The following is a 27,648-nucleotide window of genomic DNA, read 5'->3' on the forward strand; positions in this document are numbered from 1 at the left end:
GAACTAAAGCGTTCTGCCAGAAGAGATGCTGTTGCTTTTGGGGAAGAGGTATGCTACTTTAGTGGAGAGAGACCACTTTGAACAGCTTCTGAGATTATTTTAATATATATATTATTATATTTTAGATACAAGAAATATTATATTCTATTACATTATACGTAATATATAATATTTTTTGTCTGAGTGCTTTGGTTCTGGCTGGTAGCATTCATTGGAAGCTAGACTACAGTTAGACCCAAGATTTCCCTTGTGCTTTTAATCCAGAATCTGAAACCCGGTCTGGTCATTCTGTAAGGCACAATTCAGTAGCTAGCCTATTTAGTTATCTAACTGTAGTAGTCAGGAAAGGTCCAGCTGTGGTTTCTTCTGCTATTGTGTTTCTGTTTATTTTGAGTGTCAGTTGTAGGGGATATCATATTTTAAAACTATAGGTACGTTTGACCCGATGGGAACTTTATTTTTTCTATGATATGCATTCAACAATTGTATTTATTTGATAGATCATTTCCTTGGATGCCTTAAAGATCCTCCAAGATAGAATGAAGCTATTCATTAGTTGTTTGGGGTTTTTTTCCCCATTCTACACTAAGAATGCTGGGAAGAAATTTGCAGTGAACAGGCTACCATCTTCTTCACAGATTTCAAACTATTCTGATAGCAGAAAGGAGCCCAGGATGATGTCAAACTCAGAAAACCTCGCTTATTTGATAGCCAGAAGACATGATGACCTCTGGCATGTGGGTGCTCTAAAATTCAGAGGCTGATTATATTTACCTTTTGTCCTTTGGCATCTGGTCTTCCTCCTAACCTTTTTACTCTCCTATTAATTCAGTACTACAGCAGTCATCCTCGGTCTTTTCAGTGTTTTTTCCTTCTATGCTTTTCTTCATCTCTTTTCTGCACTGCAGCATAACTCACTTTCTAACAAAGATTTTGAAGAAAACATTGTTTAAAAAAAAAAAAAAACAAACACCAAACAATGAAAAGAATATGCCATGCAGCTGTTCTCATTGAATTCATTTTCTTGTATATTCTGAATGCCTCTTCTAGTTGTTCTCTGTGGTGTACTCTCACGTATATATATTGCATTCGCTTCATATGCTTTTTTAGTAGTTAGTATAACTGGAGCACTTTGGAAGCTTAATATAAATATTAATGAGCCCTGTGGGGGGAAAAAAAATAAATTGATTCCTGCAATTACTGTGGTACGATAAGACTTATTAATAAGGGAAGAGAAAGGAGGGAGGGCTTAAAGCTGATCAAACAACAACTTTTCCAAGTTTGTAGCCTCATTGTGCAACTGTAATGATCAGAATAGAACTTTTCTTTTTCTTCTTGAAGTATCTTTTACTGGTGCTGTTTGGGGTAAAAAAAAAAAAAAAAAAAAAAAAAAAAAAAAAAAGGAGACTTTTTTGACCCCATCCTGGCTCATTTCTGACCCATAAACCTTTAAGACTTGTTCGCTTGTGCATGTACTGATGGAAAGCAGTATCCCCATAAGAGTTGTATAGCTGTAGTGACAGACAGCAAGATGTTAAGAGTTGGTTTCCAGTCTGCATTCCCTACCAATTACTTTACCTGTTGCTTCCGTGACACCATAGACATGAGCTCCTCATCCTTAGTTCCTGACTTTTCAGTTCCAAGCTCCAGAAATTTGTTGGTTTGTACCAGCACTCTCTGCCATTAATCACAGGTCTCAGATCCACACCCTTGTTTCTGTCATCTGCCTTGCTATGTGATGAGCTCAATGCTTTGGAAGCAGGAAATGTTGAAGTCAATCTTCAGCAAGCTGAGATGTGACTAGTATGTAAGCACATGTAACAGTAAAGGACTCTTGTAGCAATGATTTAATTACGTTGCATTAGATTTTAATATAAGTCTAGAGATTTTTTTGCATAGGACAAATAAGTTTTCAGTAGGACTGGAGTCACTATGCTGTTAGCACCTGGAAATACCTATATTCAGGTAATTAACTTTTGAAAGTTTAAGCCTTAGGAAAAACACTGTGTATTTATTTGCTTTGGTTTGAGAGGCCTAGCATGCAGAAAAGCAAATGGTAGTTCAATGGGAAAAAATGAGCTTAAGGAAGACATCAGGTCTTTAAGGACAGCCTATTCTTAACACAAGAGCAGTTCACCACTGTACTTGTGAAATGTAAATGTACCAGGAGACTGGCTTAGCTAACCAGTTAACCTATGACTGACCTCTGGTGCAACCAGGCAATCCACAAGAGACTAAAGCAAAAACAGGTTACAAAGGAGGACATGTTTGAATTGTGTTAGGAATGTCAGATTTCACTTGGTGTTAACAATTGCAAAGGATATCAAGAGAAGCAAGAAGAGCTCTTAGTGCTGCATTTCTAGTAAATAAATAAATGTTGAGAATGTGGTTCATTTCACAATAGATTGGATGACTTACTGACAGCAGGTACAGGCATGGCTGTATTGGCTTTTTAATGCTTCTGTTGGTTTTCACTAACAAAGTCTGTGAAGCCTTCAAGATTTAAGTAGGAGAGGAACTGCCAGTAAAGGAAGATTGAGTTATGGATCTCTTCAGAAATCTCAGCCCATATAAATGCATGGAACTAGAAGGGTTGCATCCGAATATGCTGGCTGATGTTATACTAGAGTCTCACACTCTCATCTTTGAAAGGTCATGGACATAAAGAAGATCCCTGATAACTTACGAAAGGCAAATGTTCCAGCCAACTTCAAGATATAGGTACTTTCCAGCAAATACTGTTTCTGAAGTATAAAGGTGGTAGTGACTGGGAACAGTAAGCATGGATTTACAAAAAGTAAATGCTAATTGGCTGACTGATGGTCTTCCGTGATAAAGAGACTAGTCTGTGAATTGGAAGAGAGTGGTAGGTATCATTTACCTTGACTTTAGCAATATAGTTCTCATATCCTAGTTGGGACATTGCAGTCTTGGTGGGTAGACTAGTGTATGGATTAATGATTGGCTGGATCATTGGGCTAGTGATTGGTGGATCATACTTTGCCTGGAGATTGGTCATGTGTTCTCAGGGGTCTGTTGTGGGAACTATCAAGAAACTGGAGAAAGAAAACAGAATACCTGCTCACCAACTTTGTGGACAACACTAGACTGGGGAGACCAGACAATATACTGGAGAAGAAGGCGATCATTTGCGGAGATTTAGGCAGACCAGAGGGATATGTCAGCAGAAGCATCAAGTATTTCAGCAAGTACAAATGCGAAGCTGCATTGCATTGGTACAGGCTACAGAATGACATGGGAACAATTTTGCCCAAAAGGGTTTGTGAGTCTTAACAGGCAGCCCACTACATATGAGCCAGCAGGGCAGCCTGACAGAGATGAAGACTATCGCATCTTGGGTTGTGTTAACAGAGCGTAGCTGGTATATTGATCCACTTTTACCTGACAGTTTTTGGATGACATCTAGGATGCTTCAGTCAGATTTGGGCCCACTGACACTGCACAGTCTTGCACCCAAGTCGTGTCAATTCCACTATCATTACAGACTGAGAGATGTAAGGACAGAGTGCAGCCCTGGTGAAAAGGACTTGGGGTCTTGGACTGGTGGATAGTAAGCTGGACATGAGCCAGCAGTGTTCCCCCACAGCACAGAAAGCCAACCGTATCCTGGACTGCATCAAAAGAAGTGTGGCTAGCAGGGCAAGGGAGGTGATCCTGACCCTCTACTCTGTGCTGGTGAGACTTCACCTGGCGTACTGCATCCAGATGTGGAATCCTCAGTGCAGGAGGGATGTGGACCTGTTGGAGCATGTCCAGAGGAGGACCATGAAAATGATCGAAGGGATGGAACTCTTTCCCTTTGAGGACAGGCTGAGAGAGCTGGAGCTGTTCAGCCTGGAGATGAGAAGGCTCCAAGGAGACCTGAGAGCAGGTCTCTACCTAAAGTGAGAGCAGCACTACCTAAAGGGAAGCTTTAAGAAAGAAGACTGTATAGCAGAGTCTTTGGTTCTGTTGTTTTAGGACAAGGGGAAATAGTTTCAAAATAAAAGAGAGGAGATTTAGATTGGATATAAAGAAGGTTTCTTTACAATAAGGACAGTGAGGCACAGGAACAGATTGCCCAGAGAGGTGGTAGATGCCCTGTCCTTGAAGACATTCAGGGTCAGGCTGGACAGGGCTCTGAGCAAACTGGTTTAGCCACATATGTCCCTGTTCTCTGTAGGGTAGTTGGACTAGATGGGCTTTCTGATACAATTCCATTATTCTAAGTTGGAGTGGCTCCAGTGGTGAGCCACCAAGGATGGTCAGGGGGCTGGAGCATCTGCCTGGTGAGGAGTGGCTGTGTGGTCTGAGTAAGGCTTTTTACTGAAGTGCATAGGAGAAAAAGAGACAATAGCTGTTGAAACAGGAGAGATTTCACATATGAAGAGAAGAAAAATTCAAGATGTAGGTAACAGCACTGAGACAGACTGCTGTGGAACCTGCAGCATGAGGCTTTCCAGACCTAGCTGGGCAAATCTCTGAGCAAATTCCTGCTTGGAATTTTATACTGTCCTGCCTTTGAACAGGAGGTTTGGACCAGAGACTTGCTGACTCATCCAGTCTAAGTGGGTCTGTGATCCTATAGTATAAGAAGGCAGCGTTTCTCTGGTGATAGGGTTGGACAGAATTGTTACAGAAGCCCACTTTGGTTCTTGTGGTTAACTACCTAGTGAGATAGCTATAGCTTTACATGCTATTCAGGCTTCTGCATTCTGGAAAATCACTTTGTCAAGAGTCAGAGGACCTATCCATATTAAAAAAAAAAAAAAGTCAGATAATCTCATTGAGTTTCACTGGTGCCATGCACAATACTACTGGAGTTTTAGTCTACATTTTTTTAAATTAAGTTTTGCCAAAATGGTGGTTTTTTTAGAGGATAACAATTTGGCCAGCATTAATGATGATCTCAAAATTACAGCTAAAATCTCAACACTTTTGCTTAATTTCAAGTCTTTCCTTCAAAGAACAAATGCTTTAACTTGCTTGGTAATTTCACCTAGAAGGTGATTATGCACCATTTCATTTTTCAGACTGTCTAAAATAATGCATTATCAATATCTCCTTAATTGCTGCGATACACTTATTCTGGAAAATGCTGTGTATTCTCCAGGAACTCCTTTCTCGCTCCATATGTATTAAACTCCTAAATTGAGATTATATCTACATCTTAGGTAAATAACTACATTTTTTCACAGGAACTTACTCTTGCTCATTAGAGTAATTTTCTAATTAAGTTAAAAATGAAAACAAAAATAAAGTCATGAAGTGGCTAGTCCTATTTCCTGCCTGCTAACACCAATCCAGCATAGGGATTACTTACCTTTGAAAGTTGTAAGCAGTAATACAGCTTTCAGAAAAAGTAAGGAAATACGTATTTTTGTACGTACTTTCTTAGCAAGGGATGTAGCTGGCTGCATTTCATTGGAGAAGCAGTTCATGAGTATAATGAGCAGAATGATAAGGTAATGGTTGCTTGGGGATTGTCTAGGTCTGTATAAAACCTAACTTAAGCCAGAATATGGTTAACATTATGTTGCTTCTCACAGCTTGCTGTTTGCAAATGTGCAGTGGTGATTCAAATCCTGTTTTATATGGTACTAGACAACATAAAGAGCCTTTAGTTTATCATGCTATGCAGATCTGTTTCTGCTGCCAACAGAAGTATGAACTCTCTTAAGAATTTTTATTTTTTAATTTCTTTCTAAATACAATTAGCATTTGTTGTGGTGAGACTGTAGCATCAAGCAACTGAACAGGAAATTAAATTTCCTTACAATGATCCTTGGTCCAGCCATATAATTCCTACCATTCCTAGCTGCTAATTTTTCCACAGAAAAAAAAACCACTTTTTTAATACAACCAAACCAGAAGTTTTATGAGGCCATTGTCTGAGAGAGTTGTCTTTGCAGGATGGATATTGAGTTGGGAAGAAAAACAGAATTCAAGGAGCAGAGCGGGCAGCAGGAACAAGCAATATTGTGCCAGACTAAAAATGCACACTTTGGGATATGTTAATTCCGATAGATATCTGAAGCACGTAGCAAGATCTCTTTGGTCTGAAATTTCGAGGTGAAGGGCTGAAAATATCTAAGTGCACACATATGTCTTCAGCACAAGGTAATGCATAACCTGCTCTGGCCTGATGGCTTTCTCCCTCCCTTGCTCATAGAAGGGAGTTCAACACCAATCTCAGAGTGACCCGTATCTCTCTAAGTATTTCAAATTCTTAAGAAAGCATCTAGTGTAGATGTAGCACAGCAGAGCTTAGTATATTCTGATCATCTCAGTCATTTTGGAAATCATTCAGCTGCAGCCTTTCTTTTTTTTGGCATGTGCTGTGTTATTTCCCCCATCTTCCATAAATATCTATTTCCACCCTTCTCAGCCTACCAACAAGTGAAGATTCTTTCACTGAGCAACAGGAATATGGAAGGACTAATCTGTAGTGAGGAGCTGAGACTTGGAGTCTTTATAGCTGCCAACACATTGCATTCTGCTTCCTCGAGGAACTTCCATTATAATTTCTGCTTTCCTGTCACTGCTAATGATTAATGTGGTCTTCAGAGCTGGCATACAGCCCTCTGTGACTCATGTGTACTATCTGAGACTTCAGCTGGGCTGCTCTTGAATTCGCAAAGCTGTTGACCTACGCTTGGAATCACAACAGCCATTTCTACATGCCAGAGCTTGGGGTTGTTGCAAGAGAGTACCCCAGTCTGTCCGCATAATCAGATTGCCATCTTTTCCTTTGCCCCCTCAAAACTCAGGGCTCATCTTCTGAAAGTAATGTTTCTCTTTCTGTGGCCCCTGTAGGTTGCACTTCTTGAAGGTAAAGGTAGCTGCAGGTTGTGCACGGTGTTGTGGCGGAGATCTGTAGAGATGACTGCTGGAGACAGCAGAATACAGCTAAAGTCATCAGCAGCCACGTGTCAGTGACTGTAGTGATTGAGATAGGGAATATAACCTGAGAAATAAATTCAAGACTGTCTGTGACTGTCAGCTTTTAGCTACTCAGAGAGAATCCCAGTGCTGTGATCTGATCAAACATATCTCCTGCTCAGGCCACTTGCTGATTGGCCTCACTTCTAGAGCTACAGGTACAGCACAGATACCAGCACCAAACAATGAAAGAACTCACAGGCACAATGCAGTGAGGGCGCATTTGTTGAAGGGATATTATGATCCAAGAAAGCATTTGAAAAATCAATGCATTTTCTTTCTTAGCTTTTTAAATTATTATTCATATTCAACTAATATGAGCTTTTGAATTCTGGCAGTCACTTGACACCAGGCGTGCTTAAAGGTAGCATTTTACTTCAGCACAAGTCTGCATATCTGTTGATGTTGTATCTTCCTAGTACAAGGCATCACTCTTTTGTGTTGTCACCATACAATCTTTCCTTGCGTCATTGTTATATAAACAGTTTTTTGTTTTGCATGTGTGGGTGGTCTGAGATTGTCTGGGAGGTTGGGGAGTGTTAAAACCCATAGGAGAAATCTTGTTGGTTTTTGTAGTTTTGTTTTCATTGTGAGGAAAACAAAACAGTGATTTGATGCAATCACCAACACTTTTCCTCTCTTCTAATCACAGTCCTCCCCCACCTGTAAGCCACCCCTCAATTACTTTCCACATGCATTAGGTTTATATAAGAGCCAATAGTGGGCTTTTTATAAGCCTTTAAGTATTGGATTGGTGTATCTGTGATTATATCAGGAGCATTAGAAAGTAGATTCTATTGTGTGTGTGTTACAGTCCTGTGCAATCCAGGTTGAGAAATGTAAAATTGCTTTATCAAATAATGTATGAAGTAAGTCACGTGGGTGGACCTTAGCTGTCAGTTGGTTTTGATTTTAAATGTTTCTTAACAGTGTTTCTTCAAGCTGAACTCAGAACCCTTGATTCCAGTGTCTGATTCTTACTCATAACCAAGCAGGAATAAATAAAGATTTCAAAACAAATACAGTGTCTTAGCAAAATATACAACTTTTAAAGAAAAAAATGTTTTGTTCATTTCATCCCGTGACAACATCCTGGTTTTATGACAGGATGTTCTTAAAATCTACATGTGTTTTAAAGATATGGATAGTTTATCAATTTTGTCTGTGTTAATTTTGAGATGTGTATGAATCGAATGGTACGTAAACGTGCAGTAGTGTGAAATGTAAGATATGCTGTGTGCATATCCAAGCATTTTAGCAACATAATTATGTGCCAGTTTTCTGTATTGAGACAGGAGACGTGCTTTGGGAACTGAGTATTTTTAATAAAATTCAGTTTTACCTTGGGATAAACCCTTTGCATGAGGAGAAGTGTAGCTGCATCCCTGAGAAGGAATTAACTGGCCATCTCTCATGCCTTTTTCAGTAGTGAAAGCTACAAACATACAATTCTACCAAAGAGTACTGTCTTTAACCTGATGATGCAGGACTAAAAAGGTCTACAAGAAAGCAATCTTGTGTTCGTTTGGTGTGTCTGTAGTAAGCATGGATAGGTGAGCAGACTGGCCCCAAAATCTTGATCTTTGGGCATTGGTGTTCAGCATAGAAATCCAGCACCAGTTATCAGTATTAAGAGACGTCTACAAGATCCTTTCATCTCTCTACATTTGTGTAGTATTCTCAACTGCACAAGTTGACTTATCTGTATCTGGCGTCTTTTCTCTGTTCTTTGTCAGTGTCTTGGCTTTTCCTAAATTTTTCTTCTGACAAAGCAAACATCCTGTGTTTTCTGTCTTACTGTATAAAAGAAGCCCTGACGCCACCTTTTTGATTTGGGAAGGAAATCACTGTAGCTTTTCCATTAGAGATCTATCTCTGGTGGCTTTCCCAAAGTGGAAGTTACTGAACTCTTTGCTAGTAATGAACAAGATCATATATGTCGGCTCCTTAACAACTTGTGAACTTGTCAGCCATTTTCATTATGATTTGACAAAGCTTCTTTCTTAAAGTAGGCAGCTGGATAAAGGAAGAAAGGCCCTGCAAATTCCTTGTTTAAAAAGAAGCTGCTGGGTGAACTCATTCCTCCTGTTTGCTGGACAATTTCTAGTAGAAGAGAGATTTGATCTATGTACCGAATAAGAGGAAGTTTCCATCTGTGAGTTGCTCTATATTCGGTAGCAAAGTCAGTCAACAAGAGACACATAGAAAGCAAGAATTTATTACTCCCTGAATTCACGGAGCTCTGCTTACTTGTATTCTAACTCATTTCTGCATGGCAAATATTGAATTTCTGTGGAATTTATTTAGATCGTAAATTTTCTGAGATAAAGACTGTATTTTCTGTTCTTCTCTTGTAAAATAGTTTGTACATATAGGAGCAGTATATATTAAACGTGCCTTCATTCATACAGGATTTTCATCAGCCTTCTCAATTTATCAGTGATTTGTCATCAGTATTGTGTAAAGCTGTTTATCTATCTACTGCTCTATTTGCCTTGGTTAAGCCAGAATAGCTTGGTCTCATTTCTCTTGGGACATGTATTTTCTAGCAGTCTACCTACAGAAATTTGAGTTTAAATTAAACATATTCTGTTTTATCGATTGATTTGTTGCAATTCAGTTCTGCATTAGTTCTTCATCTTTAGAGGAGACTGGTCTGAAGGCAAGCAGATTGCAAGTCATCATTGTCATCTGGCTGATGCTTACCCATTTCACAAAGACTGCATGATTTCGGTTTCCCTCCTGTTGATCGCATATTGCACCCATTCAGTGGTGGCATTCTAGTGAGAGACGTGCTTTGAGACAGACCATAAAGACAGAAACATAATGAATGCAAACCTCTCACCTTGTGGCCAATAGTTTCTGTTAGCTCAGGCAGAAAATTGGTGGTTAGGCATTTTATAGTGTCTTGTCTACTTCTCTGAGATGTGGGGGATTGTCATTTAGAAGATTTTTTTTCAGAATAGAAAAAATAAAATTACTTGAATAGTGTGAAAAGCCTGTTAAGGAGTTTATAACCAGATACACAAGAAAGACTTCTGCTTTAAAAACACAGTCTGAAAGATGGTTTAAGGTTCTTTTGCTTTCTTATTATTTTGGCTGATGATTTGTTGGGAAAACAAATCGAAATATCTCAGCATTCTGGCACTTCTCAGTAGGTAACTGGCTGACTGAATAAATTGTTTGCAAACTACACTGTTTGCTACTTCTTCCTATCTTGCCTTTGTTCAGATTTTACATCTTCCTGGCTTATGGCTGACATTTAAAGGCTGTGTTTTGTGAGTATTGCATAGAGCATTGCATTCTTGGCTGTGTTATGCCCACTTATCTGCTTGGACCAAAAAAAGCATCAATTTTCCACAGGATTTGCTCAAGTTTTGCAATGCAATATTGTTGCAAAAGTATGAGAGATGGCAATCTGTAGTGCATGCAATCATGTTTGCCAAACATATTTTCTTGGAATAGGAAACATATTTACCTATCAGATCATGATGATAGTGAGAGTTACAAAGTCTGGTGATAAATCTTCTGGCATAATTTCTTAAAACTCATAGTAGAAGCACATGAACCAGTTTTACTTTATAGGCTGCTGGGCAATGAGCTTTTCTTCTTAGCCTAATGCAACAGCTGGTGTCCTGTTTCTTTATTAGCCTCATTCAGCCACGATTTAAACAAGCAGAGTTCTGTCTGTTCTGGCAGATCATTGCAAAATGGAACGAGTTTTTGATTTCTGATTATTTTTCAGTCCATATCGTTCAATGTGTAAGATTTAGTACAGCTCCTAAACAACAATATTCTAGCAGTTTAATGGCTAATAATGTCTCCAGGGCTGTGAAATATTCTATATTTTGAAAACAGGATTGAATCTTGAAAAGAAATTGAAACCACACACGTGCAAGGTATTGGAAGGATGTCCCTAAAACTACCAGAAGTATGTCTTATGTATAGATACTGGTAACTTTTGGAATAGGAAAAATAAGCTGCATTATCTAATTTATCTAATATTGATTAGTTAGCATATTCAGACGACATACAAAGTTGTCTAGATTGTAAGGCAGGCAGGTTACAATTACAAATAGTTTGGTTTACATCCCACTTTCACATCTGTTACGAGAAGAGCGTGCTTATAAGAAACATGTACCTACCTGGTAGAATATCTAAGAATTAGGGAGGTGTGTTATGGGCAAGGAATCATGTGAAGATAAAACAGGAACTTTTGTAACTTCTCACTTTTAACTCAAGGTCAATAAAACCTGTGTTAGTGCAAGGGATAAAGAGCACTCTCACAAGTGAAAATTGTCCAGGCAGGGTGGAAATGGGGTGGTGAGATAAAGCAGTGGTTGAACTGGAGAGTCTAGCTTGGTTGTTCCGAGGAGTGAGCTGTGTTCAGTGGTGCAGTAGTGCTCAGCTGGAGTGAGGTGGAGCTGCTCAAGGCAGAACATGCACCCTGAGAACTAGGTCAGGGGTGTGCCGAGCTTGCTGGGGTGCCGGTGTAGCTGGAGGCTACAGAGGGAAAGCCAAGAGGAGGTGAAAGGTAGATGGGTTGAGCCTATGGCTGGTGATCTCAGGATGAAGGCAAGGAAGAGAGGGGAAGGAATGGCGCAAAGGCAGGAAGATGTAGGTCAGTGAGCAGCTGTAGTCTCAAAAGGGGGAGGTGATTTTTTCTTTCCTTTTTGCAAATAGCAAAGAAATAGTACTACTCAACAGGACAGACACAAAAAATAGAAACATAAATTATTTGACAGCCAGCATTTATATTGACTAACATGTAGTACTCTAAAATGAAATGCTTCAGTGTTGACTGAACATTTTTATCAGAGCATGAGTTATAATAAAAGGAGCTGTGCTTGCCGTAGCTGCCACAGCCAGCTTTTAACCATGCTATCGTTCCAGAATAACCTTCTTGTAACTTTTTGCAACAGCCTTGTTCTGTTCTCTTTGTCTGGGCTAAACATCCTATAATCTTTTTTGTATATGTTCTTTAAGGAAATAATTCAATTTTACAATATTCTTTTCAATTCCAAAGTTAAGCATAGGGCTTGTGGGCAGATGTGGGCACCTCTGCAGAATGTCTCTTAAGATAGCAGAAGCAGATTTGAGGGCTGTACTGAGAGGGGGAGGTAGGAGAAACTGGTATGGATCTTAGGAAATGAGAATAGGCTTGCATTTTTTCCTGTATTAATCTTCCACATTCTACTGCTGAGATTTGAAACACAGGAAAAGTTGGAAACATTTAGCTCTCATTCACTGCACAGGCTGGTGGACATAGATGGAAAGGGGAAATAGTTGCGTCCTGCTTTGCAAGCTAAGTGGCCAGATTTTTCTAATGACTCCCACTAAAATGAAAATCTTTCAAAATATTGTGGTCTGTGATCCTTTCTCCTGGCAGTACAGGAATGTTCACGTTCAAATGTTTTTCATTCTTGTCATGACTTCACCATTCCAGAGTTTGTGTTCTCTCCTAATGCAAATAGTCTGCATTTTGTGGTGAACCTGAGCAAGGGTGAAGATTTGACACTTCCATTCCAGTCCAGACAAACGTCATAATCTGAACCTGAAAAAGGCATAACTATGCTTTTGCTTTCTGTACCTTCTTTTTCCCCTATATCTTCAGTAACCATTGAACTGTTTCACAGCTGTTTTCAGTTGTCTAGCCATGATGTAGGACACAATCATGCTACTTCCAAGCAATTTAAGCATATGGTGAGTGGGTATAGCCTAGCCTACCTTTAGTTTGGAAACTTCATTCTTTTTTTCAGTGTTTTGTTTGTTTGTTTTTTAAAGCTACTAATCTTTTTTGTTAACTAACAAGCAACAGGGGATATTGGATTTTACCTCCATATTTTGTGCTATAAAGATTCTTTGGAAATGAAGCTGCAAGTACTGAGCACTAAGCGTGTATTTAGATTGGCTGAACCACCTTCACCCTCTTTCCTGCCAACTGGGAAAAAAGTACATTTGTCTTTTAACTTGACTTCAACCTGGAACCCTTAAAACACATAGAGGGTTAGACTTTAACCCTGAATGGGGTATAAACTGCCATCTTCTTCTTTGCGGATGCCAGCAAGACTCAAGCTTGACCACTTCTGTTAGTGAGCTAAGCCTGACTACAGAGCCACGGCCTCTCACAGGGGCAAGACACTGCTGAAGTGTCCTAGGGAGAAGTCAGCACACCTGCTGCAAGCCAGGAATCTCATGTCACAGAGGCAAGATAAGGATTATAGCTTGGCTGGAGAAGGCTATGTGATCTCCTGCCAACCTGGTTCACTGGTAGTTGAAACAAAGATTAAGAGGCATCCTTGGAAACATCAGGCTCTCCTACAACAGAGGAAATTATTTAAAAAGGTAACTCAGGTTATTCACCTCGTTTAGTCTTTGGATCTGTAAGTTCTGTTTTTCCAGAAGAAAGATTTGTCCTTTTTAGAAGTCTCTAGGGCTTTGTGCTTGTACCCCCCTCTGTTTCCTGAGCATTCAAGCTGTGCTTTCTTTGAAGCTCGCAGTGCTCCCCAGGTAGACACAAAATTCTGCCTCCTAGGTCCTTGCTGATGGGGAAACTCTAACTGGGTTTTTACTTTCCTCTTACCGAGTGGGATGAAGGGAGAAAAAAAGGCATAGATAGTGCAAATAGTGCTTTCCTCATTGTTATTTTCCAGCAGCTGCTATACTCAAAGAGATTAGCTTTGATCCATATATATAAAAAAAAAAATTTCTGAAAATGTCTTTTATGAGATTATTACTAATTTGTGCACAATACTGACAGCTCTTTAAAAAGAGTTTTACCACTTTACATAATGTAGTCTGGATGAAGGAATTATTCAACATATCTCTCTCAAGAGTTGCAGTATTGGTATTAATTTTTAGAATTCTAAGTTTTTAAATCAAGTGAAGAAAAAATAGTAACTTGAGATTCAGGATGCAGGAAGATGGTTTTGGAATGCTATAAATGACAATAACTTTTCTTAATTTAAAGTTTTCTTTTTTCTGCAGACCATGTTCATCTCTGCCATTTTCCAAATAAAACCATATTTGAGTAAAGGTTTATTCATGTTCTGTGTGAAGTTTTACTTTGGCTTATGTCTGTACTTATCTGTACTTGTTTAAACAACTGTTTTTCTCAGAACTTAGCTTGTTTGTTTGTCTGGTTGTTGTTTTTCTGAATTCTTAAAGTCTTTGCATTTTAGTGGACTTTAGTAATGCATTTATTTCAGAGAGAGAGGCTTCTTTTTAGGTTTTGTTGCCAATTATCATATTTGAGAAAGAAGATTATTATAGAATCACAGAATGGTTTGATTTAGATGGAATCTTAACGTTCCAAACCCACTGCAATGGGCAGGGACAATTTCCACTAGACCAGGTTGCAAAGATCCAATCTGGCCTTGAACACTTTTAAGGGTGGGTCATCCCCAGCTTGGCTGGACATCTTGCTCTGGTGCCTCGCCATCCTCACAGTAAAGAGTTCCTTCCTAATGCTTGGTCTAAATTTACCTTCTTTTAGTTTAAAGTTGTTACCCCTTTGTTTCAGCGATGCTTTTTGTCCTTTACAACTTGAGTTTGTTTTCCTAAGACGTGGCTGTCTTTTCTTAACTCCTTTTATAAACCATTCCTATACAGTTACACTCTATTTCCAAGTTCAGTAGTGCTTTCCCAAAATCTGTTATTCTGCTGTTCCATTCTCTGCTTTTAGTAAGTCCCCCGATTTCTACCATTTTATGGTATTATGATCAGTATAAAACAAAAACTTAGAGCTAAGGCACCCTACTGTCTACTCAAACTATTTCCAAGATGTAGTAATTGTTTTTTCATTTGCCCTACAGCAACAGGACTAGAAATAATATTGGGGGTAAGAAAGAAATGATTGTGAAGTATACACAACTGTATTTTTTTTCCATGAATGATGGAAATAAAGAAGCCTGATTTCATCTTGTGTGTCCAGAATCTTCTACCGCTCCAGAACATCCCAATTTGACTACCATATCTCTCACTTTCCAGATGGGCAGGAAGGAGTTACATTAGATTTTTCTGAAGATTTCAGAGAAGTTTCCTTCTTTGAAACCCCAGTTCTTCACCAAATTTCATTAAAATTGGTCTACAATCTCAAAAGGTATTAGAGGGTATGTGCAAACAGAGAAGTTACTTAACATAATCCCGTTGTTTTCTTAGAAAACAAGTTAAAATTGTTCATATCCAAAAGCAAATTCAAATAGATTTTCAGTGCTTGCTATGGGTTTGAAAACATGTCTTTGAATCAAACAAATCATACTTCTGTCATCCCTTTCTTGCAGTATGTTTAGACGTGATTTTTTGTATTTTAATTTCTGGTATTCTTCTTTTTCCTAATCCTTCTCTTTTAATCCAAGAACCACAGCTCCCAGGTGTTTGCCTCTGGATAGGTGTGTATTTGCTAATGGCAATTAGTACAACATGTTGGGTTGAGGACTTCCCTTGTTGTCTGTGTCTACATAGACTGCTGTAAAACCTAAAGACAGAATTTATTTATGAATAATTTCTGCAAATATAATGAATAGCAGAGGTTAGTTCAGATGAGAGAATGGAAGCCATTCTGAACTTCATTGCTAGGACTTGCATGATTAATGTAACAGCTTAGAAAGAGTATTTTATTATGTAATGTACTGAAAATAGTCATGCACATTTTATTTCTAGATTTTTTAAATTAATTTTCAAGTAATTGAAGTACAGTACCTTTCACTATAAGTTCTAAGATTGAATTAGCCAATGTAATAACGGTTAATGAACATCATTACAATTAAGTAGATATTAAGAAGTTACCAAGTTCTAGATCATCTTAGCAATTACAATTGAAATCTGTGGGTATAGAATGCCTCTTGGAGGACTTACTGTGCCATCTCTGGGATCCATGAATCTCAGAATTGTTTTAGTTGGGATCCCTAAAAGGCATCTAGTTCAGCTCTCCTGCAGTGAACAGGGACAGCTACAGCTCAATCAGCTTGCTCAGAGCCCCATCCAGCCTGGGATGGGCATCCACCACCTGTCTGGGGAACCCTGTGTCAGCGATTCTCCACTCTTATTGTAAAAAAAAAAAAAAAAAAGCTCATTATATCCAGTCTAAATCTCCCTCTTCTAGTTTGAAACCACTTCCCCTCATCCTGTCACAACAGACCATGTTGAGAGTCCATCCTGTTCTTTATTATAGCCCCCATTTAGATATTGAAATGCCACTGCTAGGTCTCCCTGGAGCCTTCTCTTCTCCAGGCTGAACACTGCCAAGGTCCTATGAGTTTCTTGAAGGTGCAGAAGTGGGCATAATCATAACAGATTGAAATCAGCTTTACTTGATATTTTCCATTTAAAAATAAGTATATGGCTAGAGGAGGCTGTTACTGTTTGTGAAGAATAATAAAATAATTCATTATTAAAAACACAACTTTTCTGCATTAGGGCCGAAGTGTAAAAGAAATGAGACTGTTTTTGCTCTTTAAATGGATTAAAAGATTCTACAAAATCCTGTTTTAAGATTTTCATTTGGACTTCTTGCATGATTATCTTGTAACACTTATTAGTCATCTGTTTAATTGCTTACCTTATGATATTTAGCAACCTAACTGAGCTCTCCAGAATGTAACCAAGGTATTAGTAGCTTACAAGAAGGTGCAAGTGGAGGATTTGCCGTGCTATATTTCTTCTTATTACTCTTATGCTGTGATTCTATGTGATTTAAACATAGTGCAGATGTAAATTCCAGATTACTTTTCTTAGTTATGTTTAAAAATAAAGTTGGAAATCCATCTTCCATTAGCAGGTTGACATTTCTCCTAAGTATACTTTATTCTATGGAGTATTCTACATAGTCTACAGAAATATTTATCTCCATTTGTTGTAGTATGAGTTATTATAGCATATTACCTTTATATATTAGTTAGTCAAGGATTTCTTCTTGTAGTCTCGAAATCAACATATGAAAAACTTGTGTAATCTTTTCATAATTGTACTGGTTTTTTGCTATATTGATTACAGTTTTGATCCAGATGTTTATGCAGTAATACTCAAGCATTTGGTCACTGTCTAGGTTTCTTGATATTTAGTCTTGAAACCTCTCAGAAAAACCATCAGTACTTTGGGATGTGGCATTGTGCAGTAGCCCATTGACATTATTTTTTTTTCAGAAATGTTCTGCTTTGAGTTTGTTAACACTGAATTTCACCTGCAGTCTCTCTTTGGTGTTCTTCACAGTATTTTCAAGTATTGGCTAATTAAAGTCAGTCTTTTTCCTGTATATTAGTCTGTCCTCCTCATCTGGAGGCCTTGTTCAGGAAATAAAACATGCTATGGATGCCTAATAACTAGCACAAACCAGCTTGCTTAAAAATGGCACTTCTGTTGCAAGTAAATCAAGAGTCTATGACAGGGCATGCAGAAAAAAATGTGTGTATGATTAGTGCTTGAAATGTTTGGAACAGTTTAATTTAGAGAATTAAGCTAGAATTAATGAAGAGAGAATTAACAGTATACAGCTTGAGAAGTGAAATTATTGAACCCATTCCTAGAAAATTTTGTTTCAGATTAACATCTATGTGAAGTGAGACAATTTCAAAGCTCTAATGGCAGGTATTAGTATTATTTTAAAAACAAAACAGGATTTCTGAAATAAAGCGTATAACCTTCAGTAAAGTCTCACTAGTTGACGAATCCAGGTTATTCTGTAAACTTTCTCTAGGCTTCTTGTGACATAGCCTCCAACCTACCTATCCTCAAGCTATGTCACTTTGTTATATTAAATGGTGCACTGATAGGATAGTGTATGCCACTTTTGCTGCCAGTTTTGGTATGATCTATCCCAGTTCAATCATGGCACGTGCACTTCTGCCAGATTTCTTAAATATTCTTTGAATGAATTCCTGTTGTCTTTTTTAAACAACAGCGGTTGGTTGACAGTGTCAAGCTATTCATTTTCTCATCTTTTTTTTTTCCCATTATAATATAATGTGAGACTATGTCCACCTTTATGAGATGGTTCTCTCTCTCTTCTTCCTTCAATTGTTTTGTCCTATGTAGCTATGTAGTTATGTCCTATATAGCTACGTGTAGCTATGTGCTATATGTCAGATGAGTTTATACTCAATCCTGTTTTCCTGGAGTTCTTTCTGATGCCTGAATCTACTTCTAGCTAAGAAAAGAACCTTGTCTAAATAGCTGTTTATTTTCTTTCATAATGAGTTTTTAATCCTCTTACATGTGAAACTAGCAGCACATCCTGATTGCCCCTTTCCCAGCTACCCTTCTACTTTTTTCATCATTAAATTGTTAATGTTTTTATTCTGGAATGCCATCTCTCTTTTCTCTCTGCCTATGGTACACCTGGAATTTGTATTTTAATACCACTACAAGAAATAATTAGATTATAGAATCATAGAATCGCAAGGTTGGAAACGAACTTCTAATATTACCTTAGAAAATACAAGCCTTTAAATATGTTCAGACTGATTGCATTAACAAAATTAGCATTGATTTTTTTCTGTCATCACTATTCTGAGATATGATATGTAATTCCTGCCAATAACAGGAATGTTTTGGAGAGCACGCTTTTTCAGCATAACCTCTGCATTCCTCACAGAATAATTGCAATAATGTGCAAATTATTCTAACGACATACAACTTGGAGATTAGAAATGTGAGCAATAGAAATTACGTTCATGATCCTTTCACAAAGGACCTGGTGTTCTGTGACTTAAGAAGTCTTTATCAAAACTGGTGCCATCATTTTGAGAGCGAAGGATGACCTGACACTGTTTCTGAAGCTTTAACACAGAAGATTGAAGCTTGTAAGGTATTTGGTATGGGAAGTTCAGGGACACACATCCATTTTGACAGGAAATGCTTGTCTCATTATTTAGCTGTTTCCATTTGCCTCCTGTACAGAATTCTGGCCCTGTTTGAAGCCATGGTAATTTTCAATGGAAAAAGCACTGGGATTCAGTGCTCATTCAGTCATGCAAGTTGGTGCGTAAGATCTGTCTGTTCACCTGTAACATTTTCCTCACAAGGGAATTTTGTGTGGAGAGCAATTTGGTGCTAGCTAAAATGTTTTCTGTGTTCATTGCAAAGTCATTATGTGGGAAACTGAATTGGTGGATTGCTTCACATAGTTTTTAAGCATGGCCCACAGAATCACTAACAAAAATCACTAACAGTCTGGTTAGATGATCTAAAGTATCTCTTCGTTTATTTACAGTTTCAATCCCAGTGAAAATATATAGAAAATTGATTGATTGACTTCAGTGACTTCCTAAATGCTAAGTCATTTCTGGAAGAAATTTTCTGTGTTAGTAGATTGCTGTTAGTGATGTGCACAAAGTGATACAATATCACGTCAACTTCTTTTTTCCTTTTTTTTCCCGCCACTCATTCTTAAAGCCAAAGCCATGGGATATGAATGACAGGGAGATAATCTGATGTGGCTGGGCAGTGTGACTCCTATAGTTCACTATGAGCCTTGGAAATAATAGCAAACACTTGCTGCAGCTCAAAGGCTGGGAACTCTGCCAGGATTGCTGTAACCTAAGCATCTCATCCAGTTCTTTTGTCTGATTCAGTGTGCCTGGCTTTCTACTCTGTAATTGCTATAAGGTTAGGAAATACCTTCTGGTGTTTGTAAGTGTCTTTCTGGTTAGTGAACTTCACTGTTATGTCTCTAATAATTTGAAATTATTAAGCTCCATATTTGTTCTCATCCCTTTCCAGTTATATTGAATTGAGTCCACTTTGAATACCCTGGGAAGAAGGGCAGGCAGAATAGTAACTGTGTCAGGCTTTCCACATTCTTTTTCATTTTAGTGTTTCTTAGTATTGCTTGTAATGAATGTATATAGTTACTAGAAGAATTTACTATGCAATTTCTTTTCCCTGTATACTGTTTGACAAATCTTAGTTGATATTGGATACTACCTATTTATACAGCAATTTCTGAAACCTACGGTTCAAAGCAAAATTTTCTTGCATTCATGTCCTACTCACTGTCCCCATCATTGTGTTATATTTTCATGATTTGCTACTGGCTTAGAAGCTCTCCAGAGAAGCTCTTCATGTTAGTCCCACATCTTTGTACCTAAGCTTCTGTGCTATATGAAGATGTCTTTTCTTTTGACAAACATTCTTCCGACTGTTTAGCAATATGTAGTTCTTATTGTACTACATTCATACCAGATGAGAACACACAGTTCAGTAGATTTGGAGAAAACAGTACAGAGTAGACAGTTTATTTAGTACTTGCAACAAACCATTTTTCTTCTGATTTTCTTCTGATGTTAAATTGTATGTATTCTTCATGTAGATTACCGCTCAAGTTACGAAACACTATATCACAGAAATCATAATGGTTGGAAAGGACCTCTGGTGATTATCTAGTCCAATTCTTCTGCTAAAGCAGGTTCTCTACAGTAGGTTGCACAGGAAAACATTCAGACCGATTCTTAATATCTCCAAAGGAGACTCCCCTGCCTCTCTGGGCAGACTGCTCCAGGCAGGCCTCCAACTAGATTCATCGTCACTGATCACAACCCTCTGAGCTCTCTCAGCAAGTTCTAATCCACCTCACTGTCCACTCATCTATCCACACTTCCTAAGTTTACCTATGAGAATGTTAGAGGAGTCATTGTCAAAAGGCTTACTGAAGGTAGGAAACAACCACTTCTCATATCTACCCAGCTGGTCATGACATCATAGAAGGCTACTAGATTGGTAAAGCATGATTTCCACTTGGTGAACCCATGTTAACTCTTTCTGATAACCTTTGATTCTTCCATTTGCTTAGAGATGACATCCAGAGTATGCTGCTCTATCACCTTTCCAGGAATGGAGATGAAGCTGACTGACCTGTAGTTTCCTGACTTCTCGTTCTTGCTCTTTTTGAAGACTGGAACCATATTGGCTTTTCTCTAGAATTCAGGCACCTCTCCCATTTGCTGTGACTATTCAAAGGTGATAGAGTTGTTCAGCAGTCACTTCTGCCTACTCCCATAGCACTCATGAGTGCATAATTGGGACCTGTGGATTTGTGTGTGTCAGGTTTGGCTAGATGATCCCTGACCAGATCCTCCTCAACCAAGGGGAGATTTTCCTTTGTCCAGATTCTCTCTCTTTCTCCAGATCTGAAACTCCTAAGGAGCAATCTTAATAGTAAAGACTGAAGCAAGGAAGGCATTTAGTAGCTCCACTCATCTCTGTGTAGAACCAAACTATCTGCAAGATGTTTCAGATGTTTCAGATGTTTCATCAGTGATTGTCAGTCTGTGCTCCCATTGGTTTTTGGCTGTAGCAATGCACTGTCATAATTCATATGAGATTTCAATGGCTTCTTGGAATCAGGCAGAAACTGGGCAAATGTGGCTGTCATTTGATTTATGGTTTTCAACATCTATCCCTTTCATATTTGTGTTTGTCATGTCAGCGTTATGTGGATCTCTCAGCTTACATTGCGTTTTTATAGGTTTTATGCAACAACATGATAACATCTGATCCAGAAGCAGATTAAATGTGCTTCTTAAACTGAAGGAGTGTAAAATAAAGTTTCATCTGTTTCTGGGTCAGTTTTTATTTCTAGGAGAGGAAATATGTTTAAAGAAAAAGACTTTATTCTCCTAGTAGTTTTATTTCAAGGATATATACACCTACCGCTGCTGTACTGGAAGGAGCCATAATAGCTTACAAAATATTAATTAAGGAGAGGTTTCAAAAAGGAGGCTGTGATTTCTGGATTTCTTTGCAGTGTATGTTGCTTCTACAAAATGGTCTTGTGTGAAAACATGGGCTCTCAGGTCTCAGTTTCCTCATCTCCGTTCCATTCATGGGCTTACTCATAAATTATACTGGAGTACGTGGTTACCTCTTCTCTTGTAAACTGCACGATATAGGGATACAAGATGTATTGCATTTAAAGCTGGCTTGACTGACCGTACTGGAATTGCTCCTATTGACTTCATTGGCATTAAAACTTTGCCCAGAAATTCTCTTGCTGTGACTGTCTTACTGGAAACCGCTTTGCAACTGTGGTTTAAGGCTGCTGCCAGATCTGTCAACAAGGATTCTATATAACTGTGCACTGCAGATGGAGATTATGAGGCAGGGCTGCCAGAATGATCTTTGGTTGTAAGAGTGTACAAGGCAATGTGATCTGGTAAGCTAAGTAAGCCTCAGTGCAAGGAGGATAAATATTATAATCCTGATTTTGCTTTTTGTTTCCACAAAGCTGTTGAAATCCTAGATTTGTTGAGCTGGGTTTTAAAATATGTTTGTTTTTAATTTTATCTATTAACTTCCTGTCTTTTTTATCTTTATTCCTTGCTTTGGTGGATTCCTTGTGTTTGTGCCTAGAAAGTATTCTTACTCTGTGGCAGACTTGTGAGAAACTATTTTGATTTGGAACATCAGCAGAATTATTTTTCTTAAACAAGACAATACTATTTGGAATTAGCATATCACAAAGGATAATATTTACTCAAGATTTGTGAAGAATAAAGTTGCTGAGCAGCTCTGAGCTGCTGCTTAAGTTGACATTGTCAAGATAGAATTGGAGGGTTACAAAGATACAACCTTCGGCCAGGGAGATGCAGGGAATTGAGTCCCTCAGGGATCTCTGACTGGAGAGAGAGCATTATTAGCTGAATAGGAAAACTGAGTGGAAGCCAATGGTCGTAAAGTAACTTGTCGAGTGGAAGTATCAATTACCTAATAAAAATCTGTGAAATACTTTTTTTCTTTTTCAGGCTAACTCAATTATTGAAATTCATTATTTTTTTCCCATACTATTTGTGTGTTCAAAAATAAGAACATATTCATGGTATCCCCAATGACAATTAAATGTGATAATGTAGTCTCAGGATCACGAAATATCCAAGCTTCAGTTTGTTGGAAGTTGGGAGAATGTACTAAGGAAAGCATTATTCACTGTTTTTATTTTAGAATCTTTCCCTCATCATCTGCTAAAAATTGCTAGAGTTCAGGCATGGTATATCTGAAGTGCAGCACAAAAGCATCCAGTTTTATGACTCCCTAGAATTCACCTATTTTAGTTATTTCAGTGCTTGGAGTCTTCCTCTACTTCTTTTTTTTTCTTTTTTTCTTCTTTTTGTGGAACTCCAGGGATGGATGGAAAGCCCCTGTTTTACCCACTTCTGTTTTTAGAAAAAAATTCACTGTATGTTTCTGAATTTGTTTTCTCAGCCTTATACTAACCTCTGCTTTTTGAAGACTCTTGTTTTTGAACATTGATAGTCTGTTGTTTCAGAAAATTTGGGTCACTATCTGACTTCATGTTCTTAGTGTTTTACTCCTGTTGATGTGCAGTTTACCACTAGCTGTTTGCTATAAAATAGGAGGTGGTTAAATCTTTAAATGCATATACCAATGCATAAAATGGGAGCATCTGAGCTCAAAATGTAGCTCAAATAAGAGTTCCATAGCAAAAGAATGTTGCAGAAGAGTTTTGCAATGCAGGAGTCTAAGCCAAAGCTTCTCAGTTTCTTCACAAATGAAATACGTAATAGTAAAGTTTTATTAATAAAATGGATGAACGGAATCGTCATGCTAATTCTCTCCTCTGAACTCAGGTTCATCATCACATCATCACAGCTTGCCAAAGTACAAAGTCAATGGAATTGCCATAGATGACCATAAGTATGCTCGTAGTCCATCACACATGTAAGGTAACGGGACTTAGCTTAGTCCTGGATGAAATACAGTGTTGTGATGTAGTGTGCACATAGCCGTTGTGTCTTACCTGGCATATGACTTGACATGTTTAGTTTGGGCTCACAAAATGTTTTATATGGTAGATAGGTTGACCTAAAAGAACAATTAGCTTTAGGTAGGGGTGCTACTGTAAAATCGCTTCCAAATTCTGTGCTCATGTTGGAAGAGACAGCTTTTTATTCCTTCTCCTTCACAGGGCAGTAAATCTTTCCTAAGTCTAAACACGTTATTTTCACCATTTCCTAGTGATTTTTTTTTTCCTTTTTTTGGTTACCTATGAAATCTTTACATTCTGTCCTGTATTCAGCACTTTTTTCTTCCGAGAAAACATGATGAAACTAAGACTGGACGTTACAATGGAAATGAAAATCTTTTGACTATATCGGCAGCTTAAGGCAGTAGGAAGACCAGTAACACTAGATCTGTCTAGGAAGTGCAGATAATTTGTGGTGGTTCTTAGCATGATTATTGTATTTCAACTTGCTACATTGCATCAATAGATAACCTCCTTCTTTTGTTGTGGCTGTTTGGTTTTTTGTTTGTTTTTTGCTCATTCAAAGAGTGGTTGTTTTTGGATTTTTTTTTTTCTGGATTACATTTTTTAAAATGTTTTTGAATTGGTAGGTTGGACATCACTAGAAAGCAACAGGAAAATACTGTCATACTTTAAGAAACTAAGGGGATGACCTCTATTCAAAAGAATAATCTGATAATCTTGCAAATGTAGATTGATCTGAGAAGACTGAAATTGAATAACTTAGCTTCTTTCACTAACAACTGCTGAAGGTTTTGGTATATTTTAACAACCAAATAATTTCATCCATACATTTATAAGCTCCTAGGTGTCCCTCAGAAGAGGGTGACTAATTCCAGCAGACAAGGGATGCATACATGTCCATGTATATTGCCTCTTTTATTTTAGAGTACCCTTAAAAGTATGGATGAGGTAATTGAAAGTATTTAAAGCCTTTTTTTTAAAAAAAACAAACAAAACTGAAACAAAAATAAAAGGCTGGGATCACTGCTGTTTTGGATACTTACATTAAGAAGAGCATCCTGGTAAAGATGCCCTATATTAGGCAGGATTTCTTGTGTATGGGATAGCTGCTCTAGTGTGTTACAAAAGACTTCAAGAAGCAGCGTCAGGTTTGATGTGGGTGAGTTTTCAATGCTGCCCTTCCCTTTTTATAGTTGTCTTGCAAAAACAGAATATTGTGGTTTCCATTTAATCACCTTTGAAATAGTTGTCCAATTACACAATAATGTGTTGCTAGTCTTTCATAAGTTTTATATGTTTCAAAATAGACATGGGAGTGGTAAGTGGAAGACATCTGCAATTGAAGACATTGGTTGACAGGAGAAAAAATGGAACATGCTTGCAGTGATCAGTACCGAGTGCAGTTTTAGAGGTCCTCTTCTTCAAAGATAGGTTGCATTAGTTGATATGGGGAGAGCTCTAAATGCCTCTCTGGATTTGTGCCATAGTAGACAAAAATGTCTTCCTCAAGATCTAAGGTTTTGGTATAAGCTTTGATCAAATAAAATATTATTTTATTTAAATGTTGCAAATTTCTGTTCTGTATTTTCAGAAGAATGGTGTAACAAATGGAACTCCCCACAAAAAAACATTTATTGAGCACTTTGAACAAGCACCAATGTATGTTGCTGTTCTTACGTTTGTGGGTTTTGGAGTGGGCACAATATTTGGTTACCTGCGAGATTTTATGAGAGCCTGGGGACTAGAAAAACGTAACGTTGCACAGGAGAGACAACAACAAAAAGTACGTATGAAAAAGAAGTTATGTACCTCAGTGTCTTAGTTCAATCTATTTAAAAAGAAAACTCAGAAACCCCTTACTGTTAAATACATCATCTCTCCCGATCTCTTTACCCTGATCTTTTTTTGTCCCGTTTGACTTTCTTGCCTTGTCTATCGTAGCAATAGGCAGAGCCACATCTTTGTAATTGCTCACTTTCGTTTGTCAAATAGCTGGTCACAAAACATGTGGAAATTGTCCTGGTGCAAAGTGAGTGTAGCCTGAATTCTTGTGAATCCTTGCCTAGAATTTGCGTATTCCTAAATGAAACTTGCACCCCAGCAAGTTTAATTGCATTCTGAATTTGTTTAGATTTTTTTATTGTTCCACCTTCCCTGCCCTGTACAGATTGCACTGTAATTTAAAATAACACTTGGCATAGTGAATGGAAAAATGCAAATAGTGTTTCTGTTCCTCTTACATATAAAATTCTCAAAAAAGATTTTCTGTTTTGACTTTTTGAAGATATGTGCATTTTCAAATGAAATATCATAGTGTTATGATATATTTATTTTGGATTTTCCTTTTGAATTCACTTCATGTTTTGACTATTCATGCACTATTTTGCTTTCAGACATGCTGGTCGAATCTCCATACCATCCACCAGGCATAACACATTTAGTTCATTCTTCAGTCTCCTACATACCATGTCATTTTCTTTTACCAGTTTATTCTATCTAGTGTCTAATATGACTGTATTAGGGTTTCAGATAAATGTCTGTTTTCATTCTGTACCTTCCTGTTAGTTTGTTTTCCAAATTAAAATTCACAGACAGAAACTTACCGTCAACCAAACTTGTTGTCTGGCCAACAGTGCTGAAACCAGGTACACTGGACTTGCTTTAATGTATCAAACATTTACTGAGATACAACCTGTTGTTTATCTCAGGTTTGGAATGTACTCTGCTCATAACAAAGTGCCCCGTTTGAGAAATGTGGATTATGTAAGTGAAAGTATTGTGACTTCATCTTGACCTTCCCAAAGATTGGATTGGAGAATTATGCCAACTTCTGGACCATATGAAATTTAAATAAATAAATAAATAACCTGTACTTCAAAGAAATTAAAGATAATTTCCAATTGGAATTGTTTGTAGCATAAAATATGTGGTGATTGTAACCTTCTGCATACTAATCCATCAGTTTTTCCTATGTAATGGGAATGGCTTGAGTTCCTTAGCAGACACTTTCCTAGCAACGTAACCCTGTGCATGTTTTCAAACCAGGATTTTGTGCCACTTTATCAAGATTTTGAGAACTTTTACACCAGAAACCTCTATATGAGAATACGTGATAACTGGAATCGTCCAATTTGCAGTGTCCCAGGGCCGCAGTTTGACCTCATGGAACGCGTTACAGATGATTACAACTGGACATTTAGGTGAGTTGGCTGACACTCTTCAGCTTTCAGCTCTGTAAATGTTCATCCTGATATATCTCCAAAGCATGGAAAAAAATGCATCTAGTGTGTCATACCAAGACCCCCAACTAATATATACATCAGCACTTTTTTTTTCCTGCAATCGGCACAGTTCTGATAGTCTATCCCCTTTCTTTTGAACACTGTTTAGCAATGAAAATTGGAAGGGTCTGAACTCTGTAACAAACTAGTTTTGCCTATCTTTATCAGCCTAAGTAAGAACTTCGTGTGCTTCATTTATAACATCTGAGCCAGAATATTACAACATTTGTTATATCCCTTTGGACTAGAATAATAATTTCTTGCATTACATAAATGTGGCTTCTATCTTGCATAATGAGTCTCTGGAAGTGAGTTTTAACCAGTTTAAAACTTGAAAATTTCAGTCTATCATATCTGTTACTGAGTTAAATGGATATGGAAATTCATCATGCAGACAGTGTTTAGGGTGGAGTATATCACAGTGTTTCCCATGTCATTCACCTCATGTTTATTCTGTGTGTAAGTACAGTAACACCAGTGGAAGCTGCTGGCGAGCCATTTGAGAAAATTATCTCTCTAAGTTGTACCATAAAAAGTTCTAGGCTTTTTTTTTTTTTTTTTTTTAAATCTACAGAAGTGCCATTTCACCTAATATTGGTATATTGCCATCTGCAGCTCTCCTGCTCATTGTGAGCAGGATGCAATAATTAAGTAAGATGTTAACGTTATAAGGATTGTGAATTCCAAATGAAAGGCTGACAATGG

At 37.9% G+C, this 27,648-nt stretch overlaps 1 protein-coding gene across 3 annotated transcripts in view; it reads left to right on the forward strand.

Annotated features, from left to right (window-relative positions):
• SPTLC3 (serine palmitoyltransferase long chain base subunit 3) overlaps positions 1 to 27,648 on the forward strand; it is a 287,967-nt gene that overhangs the window by 212,038 nt on the left and 48,281 nt on the right. For all 3 annotated transcript variants that reach the window (XM_052675638.1, XM_052675652.1, XM_052675646.1), the window contains 2 exons: positions 25,254 to 25,445; positions 26,708 to 26,862. In XM_052675638.1, coding sequence (XP_052531598.1) covers positions 25,254 to 25,445; positions 26,708 to 26,862 — 347 coding nt within the window. The remainder of the gene's footprint in view (positions 1 to 25,253; positions 25,446 to 26,707; positions 26,863 to 27,648) is intronic.

The sequence above is a fragment of the Tympanuchus pallidicinctus genome, unplaced genomic scaffold (assembly GCF_026119805.1).
Source record: "Tympanuchus pallidicinctus isolate F22 unplaced genomic scaffold, pur_lepc_1.0 scaffold1, whole genome shotgun sequence".
Classification (NCBI taxonomy): Eukaryota; Metazoa; Chordata; class Aves; order Galliformes; family Phasianidae; genus Tympanuchus; species Tympanuchus pallidicinctus.